General features: G+C 34.1%; 3 protein-coding genes and 14 non-coding genes across 21 annotated transcripts in view; 16 read left to right on the top strand and 1 right to left on the bottom strand.

Moving 5' to 3' along the window:
• The first annotated feature begins 31 nt into the window (after positions 1 to 31).
• Positions 32 to 121, top strand: TRNAY-GUA. The gene is given in 2 exon segments: positions 32 to 68; positions 86 to 121. It is a non-coding gene; the product is annotated as a tRNA-Tyr (tRNA).
• A 266-nt stretch (positions 122 to 387) lies between these two features.
• Positions 388 to 477, top strand: TRNAY-GUA. The gene is given in 2 exon segments: positions 388 to 424; positions 442 to 477. It is a non-coding gene; the product is annotated as a tRNA-Tyr (tRNA).
• Positions 478 to 564: 87 nt separating this feature from the next.
• TRNAY-GUA lies at positions 565 to 654 on the top strand. Its single transcript is given in 2 exon segments — positions 565 to 601; positions 619 to 654. It is a non-coding gene; the product is annotated as a tRNA-Tyr (tRNA).
• An 87-nt stretch (positions 655 to 741) lies between these two features.
• TRNAY-GUA lies at positions 742 to 831 on the top strand. Its single transcript is given in 2 exon segments — positions 742 to 778; positions 796 to 831. It is a non-coding gene; the product is annotated as a tRNA-Tyr (tRNA).
• An 87-nt stretch (positions 832 to 918) lies between these two features.
• Positions 919 to 1,008, top strand: TRNAY-GUA. The gene is given in 2 exon segments: positions 919 to 955; positions 973 to 1,008. It is a non-coding gene; the product is annotated as a tRNA-Tyr (tRNA).
• Positions 1,009 to 1,095: 87 nt separating this feature from the next.
• On the top strand, positions 1,096 to 1,185 carry TRNAY-GUA. Its single transcript is given in 2 exon segments — positions 1,096 to 1,132; positions 1,150 to 1,185. It is a non-coding gene; the product is annotated as a tRNA-Tyr (tRNA).
• An 87-nt stretch (positions 1,186 to 1,272) lies between these two features.
• TRNAY-GUA lies at positions 1,273 to 1,362 on the top strand. Its single transcript is given in 2 exon segments — positions 1,273 to 1,309; positions 1,327 to 1,362. It is a non-coding gene; the product is annotated as a tRNA-Tyr (tRNA).
• Positions 1,363 to 1,449: 87 nt separating this feature from the next.
• Positions 1,450 to 1,539, top strand: TRNAY-GUA. The gene is given in 2 exon segments: positions 1,450 to 1,486; positions 1,504 to 1,539. It is a non-coding gene; the product is annotated as a tRNA-Tyr (tRNA).
• Positions 1,540 to 1,626: 87 nt separating this feature from the next.
• TRNAY-GUA lies at positions 1,627 to 1,716 on the top strand. The gene is given in 2 exon segments: positions 1,627 to 1,663; positions 1,681 to 1,716. It is a non-coding gene; the product is annotated as a tRNA-Tyr (tRNA).
• Positions 1,717 to 1,803: 87 nt separating this feature from the next.
• On the top strand, positions 1,804 to 1,893 carry TRNAY-GUA. The gene is given in 2 exon segments: positions 1,804 to 1,840; positions 1,858 to 1,893. It is a non-coding gene; the product is annotated as a tRNA-Tyr (tRNA).
• A 36-nt stretch (positions 1,894 to 1,929) lies between these two features.
• TRNAY-GUA lies at positions 1,930 to 2,019 on the top strand. Its single transcript is given in 2 exon segments — positions 1,930 to 1,966; positions 1,984 to 2,019. It is a non-coding gene; the product is annotated as a tRNA-Tyr (tRNA).
• Positions 2,020 to 2,442: 423 nt separating this feature from the next.
• TRNAY-GUA lies at positions 2,443 to 2,532 on the top strand. Its single transcript is given in 2 exon segments — positions 2,443 to 2,479; positions 2,497 to 2,532. It is a non-coding gene; the product is annotated as a tRNA-Tyr (tRNA).
• Positions 2,533 to 2,686: 154 nt separating this feature from the next.
• Positions 2,687 to 2,776, top strand: TRNAY-GUA. Its single transcript is given in 2 exon segments — positions 2,687 to 2,723; positions 2,741 to 2,776. It is a non-coding gene; the product is annotated as a tRNA-Tyr (tRNA).
• A 260-nt stretch (positions 2,777 to 3,036) lies between these two features.
• TRNAY-GUA lies at positions 3,037 to 3,126 on the top strand. The gene is given in 2 exon segments: positions 3,037 to 3,073; positions 3,091 to 3,126. It is a non-coding gene; the product is annotated as a tRNA-Tyr (tRNA).
• Positions 3,127 to 3,342: 216 nt separating this feature from the next.
• Positions 3,343 to 23,757, bottom strand: part of LOC111464841 — a 30,298-nt gene continuing 9,883 nt past the window's right edge. Inside the window, exons 3-4 of one of the 2 annotated variants that reach the window (XM_023109093.1) lie at positions 6,023 to 6,137; positions 3,343 to 4,112 (exon numbers count right to left, since the gene is read on the bottom strand). In XM_023109093.1, the coding sequence (XP_022964861.1) occupies positions 3,475 to 4,112; positions 6,023 to 6,137 (753 nt within the window). In that variant the 3' untranslated portion in view covers positions 3,343 to 3,474. Of the gene's footprint in view, positions 4,113 to 6,022; positions 6,157 to 23,757 lie in introns of those variants that run through there. The other variant, XM_023109101.1, reaches the window with a different exon arrangement.
• LOC111464809 (transcription factor GTE6-like) lies at positions 10,058 to 14,617 on the top strand. 2 transcript variants are annotated; one of them, XM_023109056.1, is made up of 9 exons: positions 10,058 to 10,164; positions 10,879 to 11,004; positions 11,567 to 11,782; positions 12,127 to 12,204; positions 12,615 to 12,839; positions 12,996 to 13,094; positions 13,233 to 13,291; positions 13,782 to 13,932; positions 14,049 to 14,617. In XM_023109056.1, the coding sequence occupies exons 2-9, from the start codon at positions 10,885 to 10,887 to the stop codon at positions 14,253 to 14,255; spliced, it is 1,155 nt and encodes a 384-aa protein (XP_022964824.1). In that variant the 5' UTR covers positions 10,058 to 10,164; positions 10,879 to 10,884; the 3' UTR covers positions 14,256 to 14,617. The 2 variants fall into 2 exon arrangements, with proteins under 2 accessions (XP_022964824.1, XP_022964830.1); XM_023109062.1 differs by having other exon boundaries at positions 10,074 to 10,160.
• Positions 15,186 to 23,278, top strand: LOC111464791 (beta-taxilin). Of its 3 annotated transcripts, XM_023109045.1 has the most exons (14): positions 15,186 to 15,323; positions 15,660 to 15,745; positions 15,873 to 16,031; positions 16,209 to 16,649; positions 17,429 to 17,511; positions 18,184 to 18,292; positions 19,067 to 19,134; positions 19,577 to 19,654; positions 20,285 to 20,349; positions 21,034 to 21,100; positions 21,205 to 21,387; positions 21,539 to 21,595; positions 21,757 to 21,852; positions 22,919 to 23,278. In XM_023109045.1, the coding sequence occupies exons 4-14, from the start codon at positions 16,214 to 16,216 to the stop codon at positions 23,051 to 23,053; spliced, it is 1,377 nt and encodes a 458-aa protein (XP_022964813.1). In that variant the 5' UTR covers positions 15,186 to 15,323; positions 15,660 to 15,745; positions 15,873 to 16,031; positions 16,209 to 16,213; the 3' UTR covers positions 23,054 to 23,278. The 3 variants fall into 3 exon arrangements, with proteins under 3 accessions (XP_022964813.1, XP_022964803.1, XP_022964796.1); XM_023109035.1 differs by lacking the exon at positions 15,660 to 15,745; XM_023109028.1 differs by lacking the exons at positions 15,660 to 15,745; positions 15,873 to 16,031 and having other exon boundaries at positions 15,187 to 15,323.

Below are 23,757 nucleotides of genomic sequence, written 5' to 3'. Positions count from 1 at the left end.
AATTGTTGCTTTTGTCTTGGACAAATTTATACCGACCTTAGCTCGGTTGGTAGAGCGGAGGACTGTAGTTGTGATGTAACCAGTTATCCTTAGGTCGCTGGTTTGAATCCGGCAGGTCGGAAATTTTAATTATTCTACTTATATAAAATTCATTCATTGATTTCCTGAATTTAATTAAAATTGTTGTTTTTGTCTTGGACAAACTTGTACCTAACCTTAGCTTAGGTGGTAGAGCGGAGGACTGTAGTTGTGATGTAACCAGTTATCCTTAGGTCGTTGGTTCAAATCTGGCAGGTCGGAAATTTTAATTATTCTACTTATAAAATTTATGCATTGACTTTCTGAATTTAATTAAAATTGTTGCTTTTGTCTTGGACAAATTCATACCCGACCTTAGCTCAGTTGGTAGAGCGGAGGACTGTAGTTGTGATGTAACCAGTTATCCTTAGGTCGCTGGTTCGAATCCGGCAGGTCGGAAATTTTAATTATTCTACTTATAAAATTTATGCATTGACTTTCTGAATTTAATTAAAATTGTTGCTTTTGTCTTGGACAAATTCATACCCGACCTTAGCTCAGTTGGTAGAGCGGAGGACTGTAGTTGTGATGTAACCAGTTATCCTTAGGTCGCTGGTTCGAATCCGGCAGGTCGGAAATTTTAATTATTCTACTTATAAAATTTATGCATTGACTTTCTGAATTTAATTAAAATTGTTGCTTTTGTCTTGGACAAATTCATACCCGACCTTAGCTCAGTTGGTAGAGCGGAGGACTGTAGTTGTGATGTAACCAGTTATCCTTAGGTCGCTGGTTCGAATCCGGCAGGTCGGAAATTTTAATTATTCTACTTATAAAATTTATGCATTGACTTTCTGAATTTAATTAAAATTGTTGCTTTTGTCTTGGACAAATTCATACCCGACCTTAGCTCAGTTGGTAGAGCGGAGGACTGTAGTTGTGATGTAACCAGTTATCCTTAGGTCGCTGGTTCGAATCCGGCAGGTCGGAAATTTTAATTATTCTACTTATAAAATTTATGCATTGACTTTCTGAATTTAATTAAAATTGTTGCTTTTGTCTTGGACAAATTCATACCCGACCTTAGCTCAGTTGGTAGAGCGGAGGACTGTAGTTGTGATGTAACCAGTTATCCTTAGGTCGCTGGTTCGAATCCGGCAGGTCGGAAATTTTAATTATTCTACTTATAAAATTTATGCATTGACTTTCTGAATTTAATTAAAATTGTTGCTTTTGTCTTGGACAAATTCATACCCGACCTTAGCTCAGTTGGTAGAGCGGAGGACTGTAGTTGTGATGTAACCAGTTATCCTTAGGTCGCTGGTTCGAATCCGGCAGGTCGGAAATTTTAATTATTCTACTTATAAAATTTATGCATTGACTTTCTGAATTTAATTAAAATTGTTGCTTTTGTCTTGGACAAATTCATACCCGACCTTAGCTCAGTTGGTAGAGCGGAGGACTGTAGTTGTGATGTAACCAGTTATCCTTAGGTCGCTGGTTCAAATCCGGCAGGTCGGAAATTTTAATTATTCTACTTATAAAATTTATGCATTGACTTTTTGAATTTAATTAAAATTGTTGCTTTTGTCTTAGACAAATTTATACCCGACCTTAGCTCAGTTGGTAGAGCGGAGGACTGTAGTTGTGATGTAACCAGTTATCCTTAGGTCGCTGGTTCGAATCCGGCAGGTCGGAAATTTTAATTATTCTACTTATAAAATTTATGCATTGACTTTCTGAATTTAATTAAAATTGTTGCTTTTGTCTTGGACAAATTCATACTTGACCTTAGCTCAGTTGGTAGAGCGGAGGACTGTAGTTGTGATGTAACCAGTTATCCTTAGGTCGCTGGTTCAAATCCGGCAGGTCGGAAATTTTAATTATTCTACTTATAAAATTTATGCATTCCCGACCTTAGCTCAGTTGGTAGAGCGGAGGACTGTAGTTGTGATGTAACCAGTTATCCTTAGGTCGCTGGTTCGAATCCGGCAGGTCGGAATTTTAATTAATAACCAGTTATCCTTAGGTCGCTGGTTCGAATCCGGCAGGTCGGAATTTTAATTAATAACCAGTTATCCTTAGGTCGCTGGTTCGAATCCGGCAGGTCGGAATTTTAATTAATAACCAGTTATCCTTAGGTCGCTGGTTCGAATCCGGCAGGTCGGAATTTTAATTAATAACCAGTTATCCTTAGGTCGCTGGTTCGAATCCGGCAGGTCGGAATTTTAATTAATAACCAGTTATCCTTAGGTCGCTGGTTCGAATCCGGCAGGTCGGAATTTTAATTAATAACCAGTTATCCTTAGGTCGCTGGTTCGAATCCGGCAGGTCGGAAATTTTAATTATTCTACTTATAAAATTTATGCATTGACTTTCTGAATTTAATTAAAATTGTTGCTTTTGTCTTGGACAAATTCATACCTGACCTTAGCTCAGTTGGTAGAGCGGAGGACTGTAGTTGTGATGTAACCAGTTATCCTTAGGTCGCTGGTTCAAATCCGGCAGGTCGGAAATTTTAATTATTCTACTTATAAAATTTATGCATTGACTTTCTGAATTTAATTAAAATTGTTGCTTTTGTCTTAGACAAATTTATACCCGACCTTAGCTCAGTTGGTAGTGAATTTAATTAAAATTGTTGCTTTTGTCTTAGACAAATTTATACCCGACCTTAGCTCAGTTGGTAGAGCGGAGGACTGTAGTTGTGATGTAACCAGTTATCCTAAGGTCGCTGGTTCAAATCCGGCAGGTCGGAAATTTTAATTATTCTACTTATAATAAAATTTATTGACTTTCTGAATTTAATTAAAATTGTTGCTTTTGTCTTGGACAAATTCATACCCGACCTTAGCTCAGTTAGTAGAGCGGAGGACTGTAGTTGTGATGTAACCAGTTATACTTAAGCTAGTTCGAATCTGGCAGGTCGGAAATTTTAATTATTCTACTTATAAAATTCATTCATTGATTTCCTGAATTTAATTAAAATTGTTGCTTTTGTCTTGGACAAACTTGTACCTAACCTTAGCTTAGTTGGTAGAGTGGAGGACTGTAGTTGTGATGTAACCAGTTATCCTTAGGTCGCTGGTTCGAATTCGGCAGGTCGGAAGTTTTAATTATTCGAATTAAAATTTCTGCATTGACTTTTTAAATTTTGGTCAATTTCATACCCGACCTTATAGCTCAATTGGTAGAGCGGAGGACTGTATTTGTGATTGTTGTGTAACCAATTATTCTTAAGTTATCCTTTGGCCGCTGGTTCAAATCTGGCCTGTCGGATATTTTAATTATTCTACTTAAAATCATTGCTTTAGAAAACTCTACTTTTATCGAATACGCAAATAAAATGTGTTCTAAAACTCAATTGTTTGGAGCAAATTTATGACATCAGTTCAGCCATCTCATTGGCGTTCAACTCAGTGAGAAAAGAAAAGAAAAGAAAAATCTCTCACGCAATTACAAGTTTTTAAAAGCCGACTCCTGTTGCTGAGGAGTCAGTCTGGCCAACAACGCCTTGTTCTGGCAGTGCTCTTGGTCTACAAAGTAGAAGCTCCCATTAGCCTTGAATGTCACAAATGGACGATTGGTTTCGGGTGGTCGAATATCTGCAAATCGGATTGTTCGAGGAATGTACGTTGCCAGCCACGACATAATCTCGACCTCGAAACTGTCTGAACCTGGTTTCCATCTAATTTTATGAACGTAAGGGCTCACGAACCAGTGAAGCACCCCGGTGGTGGTAGCGCTGAAGAATATCACAGATGAAGCAACAGCACCTTTCAGGATGACATTCATGTCAGGGGATGTCATGAAGGTTATGACCGGGCCAAGCGACACGGAGAGGCAGCATGTAGATAGAGATAGAAGCTTAACTTTCTTGATGGTCGACGAGATTGGTCCGATGTAAGCAACATCTTTTTCATCTTCCTCACCTTCTTGTCCTCTGCGTGGTCCAATGCTGATCTTGCTTTCATCCTCTCTTGTTGTAGCTTGAGATGCCCATCTCTTCTGAACTGCACTCAGACGCGAAACAAAGCTGCTCGTGCGTCCACAAGTTTTATCGATCCACGCAGATGAACTTTGAAGATGATAACCTGATGCAAAAGAAAACTTACTAATGAGGGTGATAAAGCTCTGTTATAGATTCTAAATTTTCTTGTTTTGGTATCATGTCAAGAACCTTGAACCAGAACAGGCAAGTGAAGCAAATCCAACATAGTTAATAAATAAGAGATGGACTGTTAAAGGATAGATATCAACAAGAATTCCTGTGCAGTTACTGCTGTAGATTGAAACAGACAACAAGCAAAGTTTACTACGAACCCACAGAGAAGATAATATCGACCTCGGAGAATTGTTTTCACCTACCTCGCCTCACCTCATTCTAGACATCGATAGGCTGCTTATAAGTTGAGTTCAAAAAACCATCATTATTTTAACGAAAATTTCGTGAAACATCTCAATATTAAATTGCAGGTTACGGAAACTCTTCCTGAAGGTATTCGGTTGTCGTTTAGAAAAGGATCGTCAAGATACCCTCAAGAAAGAGCCACATAAACGAGGAAGAGGAGAAAAAATAAGTGGGAAAAATAAAGTTTCGCCATAAGCGATGTCATATTTGGCAACAATAAATCTCCTCCAAAAGTTTCCTTTTCAAGATGAAATCTACAGGCCGACTTATATTTAAAAGATAAGCGTGATTTCTCCTCTAAAGGTAACTAATTCGAAGCCTCCGAAAGGGAAACCGAACTTTAGTGCAAGTGGCAAAACCCATCTCTTTTACCTCTTACAGTAGATTAGAGCTCATCAATTGATTCTAAATTCTAAATAATGAATAGATAAGGAAATCAGAGAAAATCCGCTCGAATAAGGTCGATTCTACCTCCTCCTTCAAACAGAGGTAATCTTCATAGGAGTTTTCCAATGAAAATCTTGCACCAAACCCAGTAAGCATATTTTTAGTGCTGAATTTATTTTAATTTCTCTTTTCAAGAACAAAGGAAAGAACTGAGTATCTAAAGAAAGTTGAGTTAATAAACCAGAAATACTCGAATAAATTTTGCATTCTTTTAACTATTTGCCTACTGCTTTTATCTTTTCTAACTTGTTGTTTCACTTAATTCTTCAGGGCATTAGGTGCACAAAAGGAAAGTTCCCGGGCGACACTAAGGTGAACCCAAGAACGCGATGCAAGACCATCACGTCGAAAGGATGGAACCAAACAAGCTAGCTAGTCAGGACAAAGCAAGTCTTTCAACCAAATTAGACCAAATACATACTGTGAGATCCCACGTCGGTTGGAGAAGAGAACAAATCATTCTTTATAAGGGCGTAGAAACCTCCCCCAAGCAGAATCGTTTTAAAAACTGCTAGCGGTGGGCTTGGGCTATTACACATACTTTCATGTAAATATTAAATTAAAAAGACTTGTACAAATACCAACTCGAGCATACTTCAACCCGTTAAAACATATATACACTCCGCCAAGAGATCAAATGTTCGAACATCACACCTTCACATATTGATTTTCTTTATAAGAAAAAATACAAACAAAAACCTAGTTTAGCAAGAATCGCCAGATTCAATATCCAACAAGTGAACACAGAAATGTTGGTGATAGTGATTCCTAGCGGTAGGAAAGGCAAACAAGAGTGCAGCCAAAGGTCCAACTCCGAGCATACAGAATTCTTCAACTAAAATTTATCTCAAATCCGAGATCTAAGAGGAGCTTATTCAAGATCCCTCATCTTATAAGATAGGCAAGCAAGTTTCAGGGCATATAATTTCATTAAAGGATCGTCTAATCCAAATTTGGAATCATTTCCGAAAACAAAAGAGCAAAAATCATCCATTCTGAACGTATTAAATGGACGCAAGCACCAAATCTTTACATTCTTTACTACACTGAAAGCATGAAAATTACAGAACTGCAAACTCGAGAAAGAAAAAATCTCCTAATTTTCAGTGAGGGATTGAAAAATGGAAGAGGAAAGGAGAACGATACCTGAATGGAGATTTCTTTGCGAGAGATGCTTGGATTGTGATCGTAGCAACTGGAAGAGAGCCGCCCTCGTCATTCTGCGGAAGCAAAAACCTCTTCCCTTGCTGGTGTCTACTTCGAAGCTACAAGATGTAATCTCGCGGTTTTTCTTACAATCTATAATGGGCCACTCGGCCCAATATGGCCCAGTCAAGCCCAACTTAATCCTACAACAAGTATCCAGTAGAAATTTTAATTTTTTATTTTAAAAAATTAGTAAATCATCGTTAATTTATAAGGCTATATAAAATATTTGTTTTAATTTGGATAAATTTATAAACCCAAACTTAAAAAATAATAACAAAATTAAATTATCATTTTCGTCCTTTTATTTTAAATTTATTCAACTTTAATAGGTATACTTGATGTGTACTTTTATTTAATTTTAATTTTAACAAAATTAGATAATTAATAAAAATAATAATAATATTTTGCAACACAACCTACAATTTATAAAATAAAAAATAATTGACATTAAAATAAAATTTGAAAACTTTAACTAGAATCTAATATCAAAATTTATTGAAAATGAAATCGATTAAATTTAAATATTTAAAAGTACAAAAATTAAAATTAAAAAAAAAAAAGTCAACTAAAATAACATTTAATTAAATAATAATAATCACAGGCATATATAAAAGAAAAGAGTTTATTATTACAAAATAAAGTATAAATAATGAATTCTAGAAGATCACTACGTAATTGTTAAAAATTGCAAGACATTGACAATATTATATATATATATATATATATAATAGTTGAAATTTTTATTAACTCATAAATTAAAAATATTAAATATGGTTTCTAGAAGAAAAAAACTATATATATATATATATATATATATATATATATATATATATATATATATATATATATATATAATAGTTGAAATTTTTATTAACTCATAAATTAAAAATATTAAATATGGTTTCTAGAAGAAAAAAACTATATATATATATATATATAGTTTTTTTCTTCTAGAAACCATATTTAATATTTTTAATTTATGAGTTAATAAAAATTTCAACTATTATATATATATATATATATAGTTTTTTTCTTCTAGAAACCATATTTAATATTTTTAATTTATGAGTTAATAAAAATTTCAACTATTATATATATATATATATATAGTTTTTTTCTTCTAGAAACCATATTTAATATTTTTAATTTATGAGTTAATAAAAATTTCAACTATTATATATATATATATATATAGTTTTTTTCTTCTAGAAACCATATTTAATATTTTTAATTTATGAGTTAATAAAAATTTCAACTATTATATATATATATATATATAGTTTTTTTCTTCTAGAAACCATATTTAATATTTTTAATTTATGAGTTAATAAAAATTTCAACTATTATATATATATATATATATAGTTTTTTTCTTCTAGAAACCATATTTAATATTTTTAATTTATGAGTTAATAAAAATTTCAACTATTATATATATATATATATATAGTTTTTTTCTTCTAGAAACCATATTTAATATTTTTAATTTATGAGTTAATAAAAATTTCAACTATTATATATATATATATATATAGTTTTTTTCTTCTAGAAACCATATTTAATATTTTTAATTTATGAGTTAATAAAAATTTCAACTATTATATATATATATATATATATATATATATATATATATATATATATATATATATATATATATATATAATTTAGCATAATAATTATTATTTTTTAAATAGAATGCACCTAGTATTATTATTTATTTATTTATTTAGACACTCTCTTACCTCCGTTTCTAGAAAGTCTTCGTTTAGGATACTTGGCAACACGGTTTAGTTCAAACTTCATCTGGAAGAACAAAATTAATTAAAAACCATGGCGGATCAAATCCAACCTCCAAGTGGAAGCATCCTCCTCCTTCCCTGTTTCTCCCTTTATTTAATGCATCTCCAGCAACTCTAACCTCATCTCATCTTTCATTTCACTGTAATTTTCGCAGCATAAAGAATTTTGCATTTCAATGGCGTCTGTGGAGAACAATTTGGAAGTTTTGGATCTGATTGACGACGATGCAGACGATCTCTCTTTACGCGATTTTCCGATTCACGAACAAGATGATGTGGATCCGCCATGTCGCTCTCCGTCCTACCACGATCTGTTTGAATTCTGCACCGATTTGAAGCAGAGAACAAGTTCCTCATCGCCGCCTAGTGAAATCGTCTTCTGCGGGAAGATATTGGACGCTGGAACTCTATCTCTCCGAGATAAAGATTCTGATGCGGAAGGGCGGAGTTTCCGGAGTAACTCGGAGTCGTTTATGCGAAACCAGAGCTTTCGGTCGAAATCGTTTTCGTCGCCTGTAATCGGTAGTTTCGGATATCAGCGGAGTAGTTTGAGGAGGCCGATGGCGTTGATAGGATTAACGAGAACTCCGTCGAGAACAGAACTGAGCGAGATTCGGAGGAGACAGGCTCGGCTGGCACCGGCGCCGATGTTCCGCGTGGTTCCGGGGGAGGCGGCGGCAACTGTTGCCGCCGACGGTACCGGCGGAGAAATGAGTCCATGGAGCCTGATTAGGGCTCTCAGGTATAGGTCGGTTCTGGTTAGAGTGTTGGCTAAGGCGGCTTCTAGTTGTATAGCTCGTGCGTGAGTGAGTCCTGGCTGCTTGGCTTTTCCGATTCATGGTGTTTAGCTTGGTTTCCCTTCTTTACATTTTTGTAATTATTATTTTATTTCTTATATTTTTGTATAAATTATAGTATTTCATTTGAGTGCATTTTAGATATTTTACACTCAAATTGATTTATAACTCTAAATTATCTCGATGATATAGAAACAATAAGATGTTATCTAGAAGATTTTTTTACATTAGTTTTGGATGAAAATTGATTTTAAGAAGAATATTTGAATAATTTTTTAACTTTTAATATTGTTTAAAAAGTATCAAATTTAATTAATAGGCTTTGACTTTAAAAAAAAAAAAATATTAACAGTCCTTACTTAAAAAAAACTGTTAAAAAAATTGGTCGTTGTATATATATATATATATTAAAAGTTAAATTTTGTTTTTTTTTTTAATTTTTAATTTTTAAAGAAAAAGTAAAAGTATTTAAAATTGGTAAGTGTATTTTTTTTATTTTTTAAAAAAGTTAAAATTTGTTTTATTTTATTTTTTTTTTAAAGAATTAAAAGTATTTTTAATTTTTGTTTTTTTAAGTTTAAGGGTTTTAACTAAAGTTTTGAAAAATAAAAAATATTTTTTATTAAAAGGAAAATTTTGAAACCATTTTGAAAGTTTATTTCTATTTTTTAAATAAAATATTAACGTTTTTTTTTTCAAAATTAATATTAAAATAGTTTTTTAATTTTGTTTTAAAGTTTAAAAATATTGTAGATTTTTTTTAAAGTTTAGGATATTATTTAAAATTTAAAAAATTCACGATATTTTTGCAATAAAATGTAAAATTAAAAATTATTTTCATTAATTTAGTCTTTAAAGAATATTCGTTTTAAAAAACTCTTTATTGGATAATTTCAATTTTGAATATAATTTCTATTATAAAATTCAAAATATCATACTAAATCTAATAACAATTTATAAACAATAATATTATATTAATTTATAAACAATATAAATTATATAAAACTGTTTTTTAAATATGTATTAAAATTCGAGAACAACAAATGTCTAACTTAACCACATTGACAGTTGGAACTTCATTAGTAGTTCGGTAACAAAAACTATGGAGGGCTGTAGCTCGATCCAAATTTATATATTTATTCCTATAAAATTAAATGAAATTTTTTATAAAAAATTAAAATGAAAATCAACCAGTCTTCTAATTTTTTAATTGGTGGTATATATTTATATTAATTAGAAAATGGAATTAAAATTAAATTGAGTTCTCTAAAACTATAAATTTTGTCTCGTGTAGAGTAAAAATTAAAATAATATTATTTATTAAAATTCAATTTCGCCTTATAATTTGAAAAAGAAAAAAAAAAAAAAAAGAATCAGTTTAAGAGACCAAATTCCCCTTTGGAATCCAAGGTCCGGTTTTTGAGAGCAACAGACTGTTCATATCGAACTAGCGTCTTCTTCTTCTTCCTCGAATCCGTAGGTAATTCTCAAAACACTTTTAACTCTTCTCTCATCCAGAGCCTTGAACTTGGCTATTCCATGTTTTATTGAATGCCTTTGAACACGACTTCCAAATCTCTTGTTCTAATGTATGGATTTCTATGGATTATTGGACACTGGAAAAGCTAGGATCAATCCATGTGGAACGTATTGCGTTTTTATTATACTCTTGATAGAAGTTAGATTACGTAGAAGTAGAGTAGCTCACCATTGAACTTGGGGGAAATTTGCATTGTTTTTTGGAGAAAAATTAGTGCTACGGTAATGCAATAAGAAAATCCAGGTTGTTCTTTACTTTATAATCAATTGCTTCATCCTGTCTCATCAATTGCATGATTTTCTTGCTTGATTTCATATTTATAGTTTGTGATGATTCTTATTCAGTTGCTTAATTCGTCCATCGCGTGTGTGAGGAGATTCAAAAAGTAGGGCTAGGGTTCTATCTGCAGTGAGGAAATTTCGCGTTGTTTGTTCTTATTTTCTTTAAAAATGGAAAGATTCTGTATAAAAACCGATCTCTGTGAATAATCTCTTTTTAGAAACTCTAATTTGTTGTTCTTAATATACTCTTCCTAAGATTTGCCTCGTTTTATTATTTTTTTGTGTGTGTAATCTTAAAGAACCATCACGTTTCAATGGGTTTCATGCCGAAAAGCTGCCTTGTTAATCAATTTCACCAAATGTTGTTGTACAGAGTTAGATGGATCCCATGGATGCAGCATTTGCAGATGCCAGTAATTTTGTTGTGGGAGATACTGTTGGTGCAGAAGTGGATGGCTTTAGGCATCAAGTCGATGAGATTTTTCTGAAGGTTGACAAGGTAAAACATGATATACCATTAACCTAATTGCATTGCACTTATTTTTCTTTTTGCTATCTCTATTTCACATTTTTTACTTGGGGCATATAGTTGTCTTGGCAGACCTAATTATGCAGTTTTACTGTTTGCTAGGTGTTATCAACATAAAATTGATGAAATCTTGGGAAAATACTTTTGTAGTCCTTAAAATACATTTTTAGTATTGTTAATGATTGGGACGAAAACATTGAATTACAATTTAAGAGATGGCATGATAGCCTCCGTAATTTGACATGTATGACAAGGAAGGGATAGGAACAATTGAGTGGAGGAAAGATTACTATTCGTCATGGCAGTAAAATACCACATATGCACAGATATCATCTCATATCTTTATTGAATTTTTAACAACAACGATTACTAGACAGATCATCTAGAATAAGATTCAAATCTTAGGAGTTCTGTTGAATTTCAAACTACTGATGTCTAGTCTAATCACTTTACGTCCCCAAACTATAAGGATTACAAAAATCCTTTTTTATCGTCAAGTTCGTCGAATCTGAGCTTTCTTTTATCCTTGCAGCTTGAGCAAAACGTGAATGAGATAGAACAGTTCTATTTGACATTGAAAAAGAAGCAGCCAAACGGTAGTAAAGGTAGCTCTGTTGTAAAGGATAAGGATAAGGAAAGACATATTCCAAGTCTTAAAAAGCAGCAGCAAGATGCAGCTCGCAGAGAAGCTGCAGCTGCAAAGAGAATGCAAGAACTCATGCGGCAGTTTGGGACAATATTGCGTCAGGTTATCAACTCCCTGGCAATTTTTTTTCTTACTCTATTGCTAGTTGTTTGTCTTCATTCGTTATCGAATGCTATCGCATCATCGGGTGCCTTTCTGATGTTGAACTTTCTGGTTGCTTCTTAAGAAATTCATGCGTTCGCACATTCACATTGGGGTTTGGCTTAGTACTGGCGAACTTGTCATTGCACTAAATTAAGTGTCTTTGTCATCATAAACAATTCTGTTTTGATCAAAAGAACTTTGCTGATATAATATTACCACTTTGGAGTGGGTTATTTGAAAATGTACTGCTACAGCTGCCACATTTCGACATACAGTCTTGATATTTCTCCCTTGACTTTCAGTTATCACAGCATAAGTGGGCTTGGCCTTTTATGCAGCCAGTGGATGTGGAAGGTCTTCGATTACACGACTATTATGAGGTGAGGTCAATATCCCTATCAAATAAATGAATATTAAATGCTGTATATATTAGTTTTGTGCTGTCCTATGCCTTGAAACTTGAATATCTAGCTTTTTATGCTGTATATATTAGTTTTGTGCTGTCCTATGCCTTGAAACTTGAATATCTAGCTTTTTAATTGATATTAGATTCATTTGCTACAATAAGGTATTTGGATTCCGCATAACTAATTTTTTGGCTGGAGTCCCCGATCTTAGAAATGGAGTATTTGTATCGATCTTGCACACACTTACCTCAAATGTATAAGGCACGAGCGTTATTACAAGGGTAGCTTCTTATACGAATACTCGTGAGCATTTTTTAGCAAACTTTAGCATCATTTAGGTTTTAGAACAATCCTTCAGGTAACATATGTATTGTATTTATTAGGTAATTGACAAGCCAATGGACTTCAGTACAATTAAAAATCAAATGGAGGCTAAGGATGGTACTGGATATAAGAATGTAAGAGAGATATGTTCTGATATGAGATTAGTCTTCAAGAATGCAATGAAATATAATGAAGAGAGAAGTGATGTTCATGTCATGGCCAAGACTTTGCTCGAAAAGTTCGAGGAGAAATGGCTTCAACTTCTGCCTAAAGTCACTGAAGAGGTAACTTGTTTACTTTGAGAACAGTTCTTAAATGGATCAAGATTCCTTATTCAATTCATGGTGCTTGGGAGTTCTGATTCTTCAGAAATATGGTTTCATTTGGTTGGAAGAAATGGTAAATTATGGTCGAAGTTCTAAAACGATCTCACCTTCCAGGAAAAGAGACGAGAAGAGGAGGAAGCGGAAGCGCTGTTGGATATGCAGCTTGCTCAGGAGGCTGCTCAAGCAAAAATGGCTAGGGACATAAGTAATGAGGTTTGCTGTCTCCTTTTTCCTAGGATTTAGCTATCTTGAGAAAGTTCGTCTGGAGATTGCCTACGTCCTTTGCTTTCCTATTATCTTATATGGGAAAAGCAATAGATTGTTTAAACATGGATAATGAACTGTTTTCAGATTTACGAGGTAGATATGCAACTGGAAGAGCTTCGAGAACTTGTCGTGCAAAACTGCAGGTTCATTCTCTCTTTTGTTATTGCAAATTGCAGCTTTCGAAGTTGTTTTCTGGTACAATGATTGGTATAATTGCACAATCACATTACTACATAACCTGTCTCCACACCACAGCTCGGTTCCTTTCTCTAAACTCAAATCGAGACCGGGAGAGCACACCCTCATTGGACCATATTCAATGGGGATGTTAGGCTTATGTGCAGAAAGTGAAATACAAGACCGTCTATGGCGCAAAGCCTTTATTCTCCGATCCAAACCTCCCCTCCTACCTATTCCATAGGATATTCAGAATTTGGTCGGGTTGGCCCCTTTTGACATATTTGAATTTGACTAGCACGAGTTGCGTGCCCCCATATAAAACTCTTACCAGTGATGTTTAATTGCATTTTGTAATTGAGGTTAATTCATGGGGTGATGTGCTTGTGACATTAGAAAATGACTCGCACTCAATAGATAGATAGAGTGGACTGATACTATCAATGTGTGGTTCAGAAAAATATCAACTGAAGAAAAGAGAAAGCTTGGAGCAGCCCTCACCAAATTGTCTCCAGAAGATCTCTGCAAAGCGTTGGAGATTGTTGCTGAAACTAACCCAAGTTTTCAAGCCACTGCCGTGGAGGTCGATCTCGATATCGATGCACAGGTTGTAATTTACATTATCGCAATGCGCTACACCTCCCCTCCCCCTTCGCTCCTTTCATGTGCCTTGGACTTGTCGATGACATAACGATTAATTGAGTTTATTGCTGCATCATGTAGAGTGAAACTACCCTGTGGAGGTTAAAGTTTTTCGTTAAGGATGCCCTCGAAGTTCATGCTAAGAGCTCGGCGAGCACGGGCGGTGGCAACAACCAGAACCATACAAACAGCAATAATACCAACAGTAACAGCAAAAGAAAAAAGGAGATTTGCGATGCTATAGCCAGAACAGCCAAGAAAAAACCTAATAAAAAGCCCTCTTCTTGAGATACAATAGCCGACGCCAAAATTTTCCACCTTTGAAGCTGAGAAGCATCACTGATTTTTTGTTCTTGTGTGTGCACATAGTTAGATTTTGGCTCTTAGTTGCTTGGTTCTTTAGCATGCTGCAAGCGATCAGTGTCTATGTGAAGATCTCATGTCAACAAGATCTTAGTAACAAGCTAACCCCATACATGTCATATTTTTTCTTGTGTAGTTAGACTTTTCGTCGTTCGTTGTATTCCGAACGGGCAAACTTGCTTTTGAACTGTGAAAGTGTTGAGTAAGTTCGAGATCAAACTGATGATGTTATGCTTGAAATCAAATCCGGAGTGTAATCGAAAAAGGCCAGCCCCTTTTGGAGTTTACTGACTCTTTAACGCCATAATCGTACACTCGTCATGACCAACTTTTAGGTTATCTCTAGCTTGAACAGTCTTTTCGATTGTCTTTTTGCTTCATCGAACCTTAAGTGAGGTTTAGGTTCAGGTTGAGGTATCAATCAAGGCTCCACATTTTTAAGACAAAATTGATTTCGTGTCGAGCCTCATAATTTTATGTCTAACAGGTACACAAAAAAACGTTGAATAAGTTAAGGATCTACGAGATATAGAATTAAAGTGTATGAACATTAAATATATAGAATGAATAAACATTAAATATAAAAATAAACACGAACAAAAATAAACACGAAATTTCGAGTTTAGAATTAATTAACTAAATTTAACACGAACAAAAATAAACATTAAATAAAAACTTAGGAGTAAATATATAGTCATAAAGACCGAATCAAAATTAAATTCAAAATTCAACCCAAAATTTTAAAATATAAAAATTTTAAACTAGGAACTATAGGGAACTATAATAAAAATTTAGGACAAAAGAGCATCTTTATTTATTATTTAAAAAAATCCAGTAAATACAGCGTCGCTAATGGCAATTGCGGGAAGAAATAAAAAAAAAAGTTGACGCTATTGAAATCGGTTCGGGGAGCTTCGGGGGCTGGACTGAGTCACTGCACGGACACCGTAGATCGCTCCGCCGGTGTCAACTTCACCGTTCTCAAGCAGCTTGGTAATTCTCTCATTTTCTTCTTCGCTTTTCTACTTGCGAGCTTCAAAATTCTAGAGAAGCTGCGCGGATTTCTTCTCCTTTTGCTGGATATGATTTAGTTTGCTTTCTGTTTTTCCGTTTGGTTATTTGGAAAATGTAGCGAACTGCATGTGGCGCACTGTTCTAGTTAGGAAATGGTTACTTCTCCATAACTTTTGAATCTTGCGAGGGTTTTGATGATATAAGCGTCGTGCTATCCTGCAAGTTTTGAAAATTGAAAATTGAGCTGAAGTTTTCTTGTTCCTGTAATCTAAGGTTTTGGTTGACTCTTTCTGTTATTGTATTTGGTTTCTTAAGGCTACATGTATGGCATGCTGTTGCAAACATATTGCATTCGCTATTTTCTTCCTGGAGCAGCATGTTTAGCCAAGGCCTCGATTTAGGTATGTAGCTTTATCGGTGGAGGTCGGATTAAACCGTATGACGGTTTATTTGTTCATAGAAGTTGTGGTGTCCAGATGATGCTCATATAAGAGGAGTTGAAATGAATCATCTTGTTTTTTGGGACAGAAGGACATCCAGCACAAGATGATGGTGAACGACTACCTGAATTTCTAGTACTTCAGAAGTCGTGAGACAAGTACTCCAAGATTGAGTGTTGGTTCTGATTTAGCGGGAAAACATTTCAACCTGCTGGGTAGACAAGGTTGCATTATTCCCATCCTAAAAGTAAGAGTCTAGAACCAAGTTCCTGATGTTACTAAAGAAGTGTGGTTAAAAGTGTACCTTGTTTAAATCAAAATTGATAGGAAGCTCTAGATTTCATTTTCGTTTTTGACCAATCATGTGATGATATTCCCATATGGTGTTGCATAAAAATTCTGATCATGATTGTACAAAATGTAGGTCGTATGGAGAACCCAGGTCTAAATCACCCTCCTGAAGTTAATTCATCGCTGGATGATTTTGTTGAAAGCTCCGCAGAAACTCAATCACCTTCAGCTCAAATTTCTGAACAAGCGAAGCCATTAGATTGCATATACAAAACTCAATCAGAATCTGATTGTTCCAATAGGCAAAGGCATGAGATTGTGGAAACTTCTGAAACTGAACCGTACAAAACAGAGAAGACCCAGAAGTTAGAAAGTTTTCCTGTTGCTTTATCTGAGACAGTAAAATTTAATAATTCGGAGGGTTTGGAAAAGGTGGCTGATAAGAGCTGTACGGAACAAGCAGAAACTGCCATTCTTAACGTTAAAGAAGCTTCTAACGAGACTTCGATTGATGAGTCTGCATGCAGCAAAATAAAAGGACAAGCTCAAGAGGAAGCTCAAAGTTCAGAGAAGGGTTAGTTTATTTACCTTGCCGTATGCATTTTTGTTATTATCATCTTTCTTAATCAGGATACTAATCAGAGAAGGGTTAGTTTATTTACCTTGCGGTCCGCATTTTTGAATTAATGGATACATGACATTCCTTTGTTTCATCCTGCTTTTGTCTGGCAAGAAAAACAATACATTGAAGAAATGCTGTTGGATGCTAACAGTTGTTGGCAAGTTAGGGGACAAGACGCCCATGCTAATGAGACCAAAAGAGAAGTAGAGATATGCAGGGATGCTGAGATCAGGAAATCGGACAATATAATTTGAAAAGGATGCCAATAGAGATTTTTCCCTTCGTTTAATATGAATCAGTTTAGTGGAAAATATTAGCAAATTTAGTTTTGATTTGCCAATAAAATATTGGATCATTTACATTGTAACACCAACCTTTTGTTGGTTTGTTTCCTTCGGTGACAAAAAAGAATTGATTAGGAGTCTTCTGTTCCAATTACCGGAGAAGGACACTATCATCTAATTACTAATGTGTTCAATTTTGTTTGCTGCAATTACTGTGGGTGCAATGCTCAATGGATCGAGGTGTTAATGCTGTATTCGAGGTTGAGTTCAAACTATACAAGTCAACTACCTGGAGTATTAAATGTTCTAGAAGTTTTTTCGGTGTCAAATATTGTAGTATGAGTCGGTTGCTGGGATTCGCGTAAACAGGCATGTAGCTCACAGTTTTGCTGCTCCTGTTGTCAAAGTGTACTCATTATTATCTTCTATTACTTCTTGCCATCACAGGTGGTGACTTAGATGCATCCGCAACACATGAGAAGGAAATATTGTCAACAAAGGTTGTTGAAGGTGCAAAAACCATAAAGCCTGTGAGTAATTTTTGAATTGCTTGCTTCGTTGCATTTTAGCATGGGTAATATTTATTTTGACCTTATTTCTGCATTTCTTAGCTTTCTGAAAGATTCAGAAAATTTAATACGTCCTGGTCACTTCTTTGATTTGTACAACTGATGTTGACTCGTTGTGTTTCCCAAAGTACTTGAAATATTTTCCAATGTTAGCTCTTGGACTTGATATCAGAAGTTGTTTTCTTTTTTCCTTTGCCTCTTATTATAATGGAAACTTATCTCTCTTCTCATATATAAAAATATTTATCAGCATTTTGCTATTAGGCTCCACAAAAAGAAGTCCTGCCTTCTCTTTGGTTTTTGAACCGAAGCTCCAAGACCCATCATGCTTTAGTACACCTACTTTTAAAGAATGTTGTTAGTTGTGAAGGACGAGTAATTGACAATGCTTTGTAGCAACTCATTTTGTATAAAAGTCATGATAATTTTTTTAACTCATTCATAAATATTCTCACTGGTAGTTATCCTGTTAGATAAAAGATGTGACAATAAGTTTTTCCATGGAGCATTGCAGTGATTTACCATGGACTGAATTTGGTTGAATAGAAAGCTATGTTTTACTTCCCATGTCTTCAGCATCCTATTTAAAGGCCAGCAATTACGTTGGGAGTACTAAGGTGCATTAACTTTCAGGAAAGTGCTGAAGTCAAACGCAAGAATCCAAAGCGGACATTTAAGACAGAAAAGGAATTTCTTGAATTTACTTTAAAGTATCACCAAGTTCTTACAGAAAGAGATGCAGGCAAGTATAGATGTGAACTTTGACAAGTTTTATTGTTTCAATTGTCTGATTTTCAAGTTCTTTTGAAATTTATTCCAGATGATGATGTATGTTGGTTATTCGTTGGTCTTTAACAACAAATTGAGCACTATACCTACAAGATAGTGTGAAGTTAGAAGTATGAACTTTGATTGCAATTAGATTGTTTGGATGTCTGTCAACTGTTTTAAAAAGACAACAAAGGTTTCTCAATTTTAATGCAAATTCTAAGCTAAGTGAGCCTCTTTTTCATGTTTTTACTTTCTTTTCATATATAGCTTCAGTGAAGCTTCTGGGTTCAGCCTTTTGTTGGAAATGGAAGTTTTCTTTCTTATCTGACCTATGGGCAACGAATGGACTTGCTTCTGTATTTTCAATAAGAATGTCTACCTATTTGTTGTAGCAGACTGAAAATAATCCACACTGCTGCACTTTAGATCAGTCTTATTTTTTGCTACTGCAGAGTTCTTTTTTTTCTTTTTTCTTTGTCTTTGCATATGCTATATTACAGTAAAAACACCTATGTTCAATTATTTGGAGGTCAATAAAACTTTGTAGGAGTTAATAATTCTTTATTTTATTTGGGCAAAAGATTTGGACATGCTTATAGCATGATAACATTATCTCATTTATCATCTCTCTCTTCGGAAAATTTTCTTCTGTCCTTGCATTATTCAAATTGGTTTGCATTTTCAATGATACTTAATTTGGGAATTGCATGCTACGGATTTGTAATGTCATCATCAACTATCACAGCTATTGTTGTCCGGGACCGGTTGGAGTCACTATGCAGGGAGTTGCAGCGTCAAAACAAAATGCTAATGGTATGATCTACAGTTTTTATCCATATAAAAGTTAATTTGTTCATTAGAATTCTAGCCTTGGTTATTTATTTATTTTTGGTGGTTCTTAACATTGATTTGTACTTAAAATTCATTTCAATTTAGTTATAGTATTTCCACAAATCTATAAATTTGGTCTCAAATGTTAATTTTTTTTTTTTTGTTAAATTGTTATGAGAAAGCTAATAACTAATATGACACTTCGACGTATGTATATATAGAAATTGAGGTTCCGGTTGATGTGTATGGTATTGACTGGGTATTTATGTCAGTATGTATCTCTCTGCTTCTTGATCTGTCACCAGTTTTATCTGAATTCCATTGTATACCTGTTTTCTTCTCCGTTCAATCATCTCTATCGTTACTTTTTTTCTATATAAGTTACCTTCTAATAAATAATAATATCTACGCAAATGAAACATAGGATGAATGCAAACGGGTCTCAACTGAGGGACAGAGCCTGAGAACAGAATTATCAGTCAAGTTTCAGGATGCAATCAAGGTATGATTTTGTGCGAGTAACTTGATTATAAACTGTAAAACAATTAAAGATATAGTGGGTTTTATATCTACATTTCCTCCAGTAGGTGAGAATTGTTTAATTAATTTGAGGGAACAATTGCAAGTTCTGATCTTCTTGTTTTGAAAATAAATCGTAAATGGAACTTGTTACATATAGTGCACATGCTCAAAAATTGTTTTGTCAGCTTTGCATTGGTTACAATTTTTTCTTGTTTTTCTATTACAATTTTGGACTTTGTTGAAAATTCCTCAATGTTTGTGTATCCGAATATCTTGAGAACTGTCTCTTCCATTTATTTTGATATTAAATTTTTTACTAACTATTTATACATTATTTATTTTGGGATGGTGGCTTGCCTTGTTTCTCAATTATATGTTGAAGTCGTTGGACCTGCTATTTGTCCTTTCTCCTTTCCAATTACCTATTAATAGAACTGATAACGTTTCCTATTTAAACAAAATGATAATGATAAAACAAATTTAAGGATGCATGTAAATTGTTTGATGAAACTTAACAGGCAAATCTATACTTGGGTTAAGTAAATCAGGGCTCCTCTCTCTGTGCTTGTTATTATTTATTATTATATTCCTCGTGTTTATTATTTGACAGGATGTTAGCATTAAGCTAGAAGAGCAAAAGGATGAATGCCTTGCCCAGCTGAAAGAGAATGAAACGTAAGATGAAGTTCATTTTATGCTCAAATAGTTAAAATAGACAAGTATTTTTGTTTTTGCTTCTAAATTGTGTGAAGGCTAACCTTGAATACCGTGTACCATTTTCTAAAAGTGCATGCCATGCTACCATTTTCTAAAAGTAAAAATGGTGTTCGATATTATCTTTAGGAAGTACTTTGCCTCAATACCTTTTTTTAAAAAAAATAAGGGACGCATCTTCCATAATACTGAGAATTGTAGAGGTGTCTATAAAAACTGAACTGCTTGAGAGAATCTTTGTAGACTCAAAGGACCAAATGCCCCGATCTCTTTGCCGATGGTGTAAACGATGGGTAGAGGATCTGGGATAACAACAATAGCTCTTCTAAGTTTGCATACATACCCAACCATTCGAGTGATCCCCAAACTTGCCAAAAATCTTGTGCTACAGGGCTCTAGACTGGCAGAACCATTTGTTCATAAGAGCAACATTCTTATAGTCATTTGATAATTTCTCCTCCCTTGTCCATGGACCTCTCCTTGTACTTATCTTTGAGCAATTAGTATACTTTAGTTTCTTAAGTAAACAATATCAATATGTTAGATTTTCCCATTAAAACGTTATTTGAATAGTTAATTGAGGACTTGAATTATAAAAATGACATTTCTTTCTTTTGGTTCTCCAAAATTTTTGTATATCTCCAGCTTAAGGAATAAACTGAAGCAACTTATTGATCAGTTTGCTTTTTCCGAACAACAATTTGCACAGAAGGTAAAGTTTACTCTTCTGTGGCTGAAGTCAGTACACCTTGCATGTTTAACTATTTATTTTGTGGGGCTAAATTGATTCATAATGTTTTGTACATGATCAAACAGTTGAAGCAGAAAACACTAGAACTTCAGATTGCTGATCTGAAAACTAAGCAATGTGAGGAGAAATTGATTCAGGAACAATCTCAAATGAAATCATATGCAGAGCAAATTTCACAATTATTGGCAACAGAAAAAAATCTGCGTTTACAACTAACAGCTGATGGAGAAAAGTTTCAACAATTCCAAGTAGGGCTTGAGTTTGGTAGTGATCTTTTAAATTAATTTAGAAACATATTTCATATAAATGAATTTTTTCTAATGATATTACGTTACGTCATTTATGGAATGACTTACCAAGTTAACCTAAGCTTAGTTTATGTACTGATTAATGTTACAGGATGCATTATTAAAAAGCAATGAGGTATTTGAAACCTTCAAACAAGAAATTGAGAAGGTAAACTCTTCTTCCCCCACTCACCTCTCTCTCTCTCTCTCGAAAGAGGGGTAAAGGTCCCCAAAGGCTTTCTTGTTGCACGATACACTTGATTAAACTACTATCTACTTGTGCTCTTCTCTCCTCAATTGTTTAGTCTGTCTCTCTTTCTATGTATATAGATGACAAAATCCATCAAGGAACTCAAGAAGGAAAATTCATTCTTGAAGAGCAAATGTGAGAAATCAGACGTTACTCTTATTGAGCTTCTTGATGAGGTATACCTACACTTGCTATAATTTTATTGTATATTTGTTTGGCAACATCAAACAGTAATTCCTTGTTTCAAAAACAGTTGTTTGTCTCTATTTAAAAAAAATACTTAAAAAAAATATGGTTGGGTGGCTGGTAGAGATTAAAGTGAGTATGCACCTGAAAATACTATTAATCGCAAGTTCGTGATTTAGGAAGAAAAATGGCATTAGCTCTAAAGTACGAGACGAGCTACTTTAAAAGAAAAAGCATTTAAAAGATAACTATCCAAATAAATGTTTGTTGTATTATTGTTCTTAAAAGTAAATGGGACCTGACCATTTTGCAAACAAACCTTACGCTTCATCTTATGCTTGTTTTGCTTTCATCTTAATTTATGCAGATATAAACTCAATATCATAAATGCATGTACCTTATTGCCTTATTGAGTGGGCATGTTGCCATTTCTGGAAACCGCATGTCACATTGTTATTCCAGTAGTTTCATCCGTAGTTATTTGTGTTAATTTAAGTATAACTCATTAAGCGCTAATAATCTTTTTTAAAGTTTGCATATTTGAATCGCTAATAATCTGTTTTAAAGATACATATTTGAATCTCTACTGTCTTTAGTTTGAACTATAACAAATTCAGACATTTGTCATTGACTTTCACTATTCATTAGTCAAATGATGTGCTTCACATAGCTGTACAACAGGCTAGAGTCAGATTTATGTGAACTAAATCACTATGTAGACTAGGCTCTCGCTGTCCTAAGCGGTATTTTGGAAGGCACCGTGAGGCGTGTGCGTAGGTCTAGCGCCTTGCCTTTACGGTTTTTTCTTCTTTATTAGTTAAAAACTAGAACCATGCTGTTTCTTCCTTATGTATGTTCATATATATAGTGCATCTCACAAAAAAAAAAAACGGTATGCACTTTTTTTGGCGCATTGCACCTATTATGTCTCTGGAGGCGCTATTGCACCTTAGAGCTTTAGAAAACTTTGGTCCTGCATTTTAAGTGCACTTAAGAGCTTAATCAGTCTTTACATTACTGTAGTATTGTATTTTGAGTTGAATTCTGGTTGAGCAGCGGGAAGGCTTGAAGAAACAGCTGGAGAAAACCAAGAATCAGAAAGAAAAGCTTGAATCGTTGTGTCGATCGCTTCAGGCCGAAAGGAAACAAAGTTCCATGGGAAGCAACAGCTCTGATTCAACTTCAGTGTGAAGCCTTAACTTATTCTGTTAAAATATGAAATTTCCTGAGAGGATTTCAATACATAACTCTTACAATATGCAACTTGACTGTCTTCAAGCTGAGGAAATAGTTATTTTGTGATTTTAAGATTACCATGTCCATGTCCATTGCTGTCAGCTTTTCTAGGATTAAAACTGATTTTCGTTGCCAAAGAAAGAACTCTTGTTTCCAATGATCACTGGATAGTTATTATTTGCTATTTTTTCGCATAACCTCCCCTACAGTATCGTCACCGTAGTAGAATTTAATCACCAAGTTCGAGATGGATTGGTGTGGTGCTATGAACCATCCTGAAAAAGAGGGGTGCCTTCGAGAACACGAACACGTGGTGCATAGTTGTCGTCAGCTCATGTTGTAAGGTATTGGGTTAAGCCCAACAGCCTACCAATGCATAAATGTTCCGATTTCGATTTGAGCGCAACTTTTTTAAATCGTGTTGTAAGGTATTGGGTTAAGCCCAACAACCTACCAATGCATAAATGTTCCGATTCCGATTTGAGCGCAACTTTTTTAAAGATAAATTAGATGTTTTTAGACTATGATTTTCAAAGCTTTTAATTAGCAAATTAACGGATTAAGACCTTTAGACTTTGGACTCACTTTTTTAATCATAGGATAATGAAAGAATAAATGAAACTTGCAAATTTGACTCTACAGTCATTTCTTATATGGAA

Source organism: Cucurbita moschata, unplaced genomic scaffold (genome assembly GCF_002738365.1).
Source record: "Cucurbita moschata cultivar Rifu unplaced genomic scaffold, Cmos_1.0 Cmo_Scf00002, whole genome shotgun sequence".
NCBI classification, from domain to species: Eukaryota; Viridiplantae; Streptophyta; class Magnoliopsida; order Cucurbitales; family Cucurbitaceae; genus Cucurbita; species Cucurbita moschata.
Note: the sequence above shows the minus strand (reverse complement) of the source record. Positions and strands in the feature narration are given on the sequence as shown.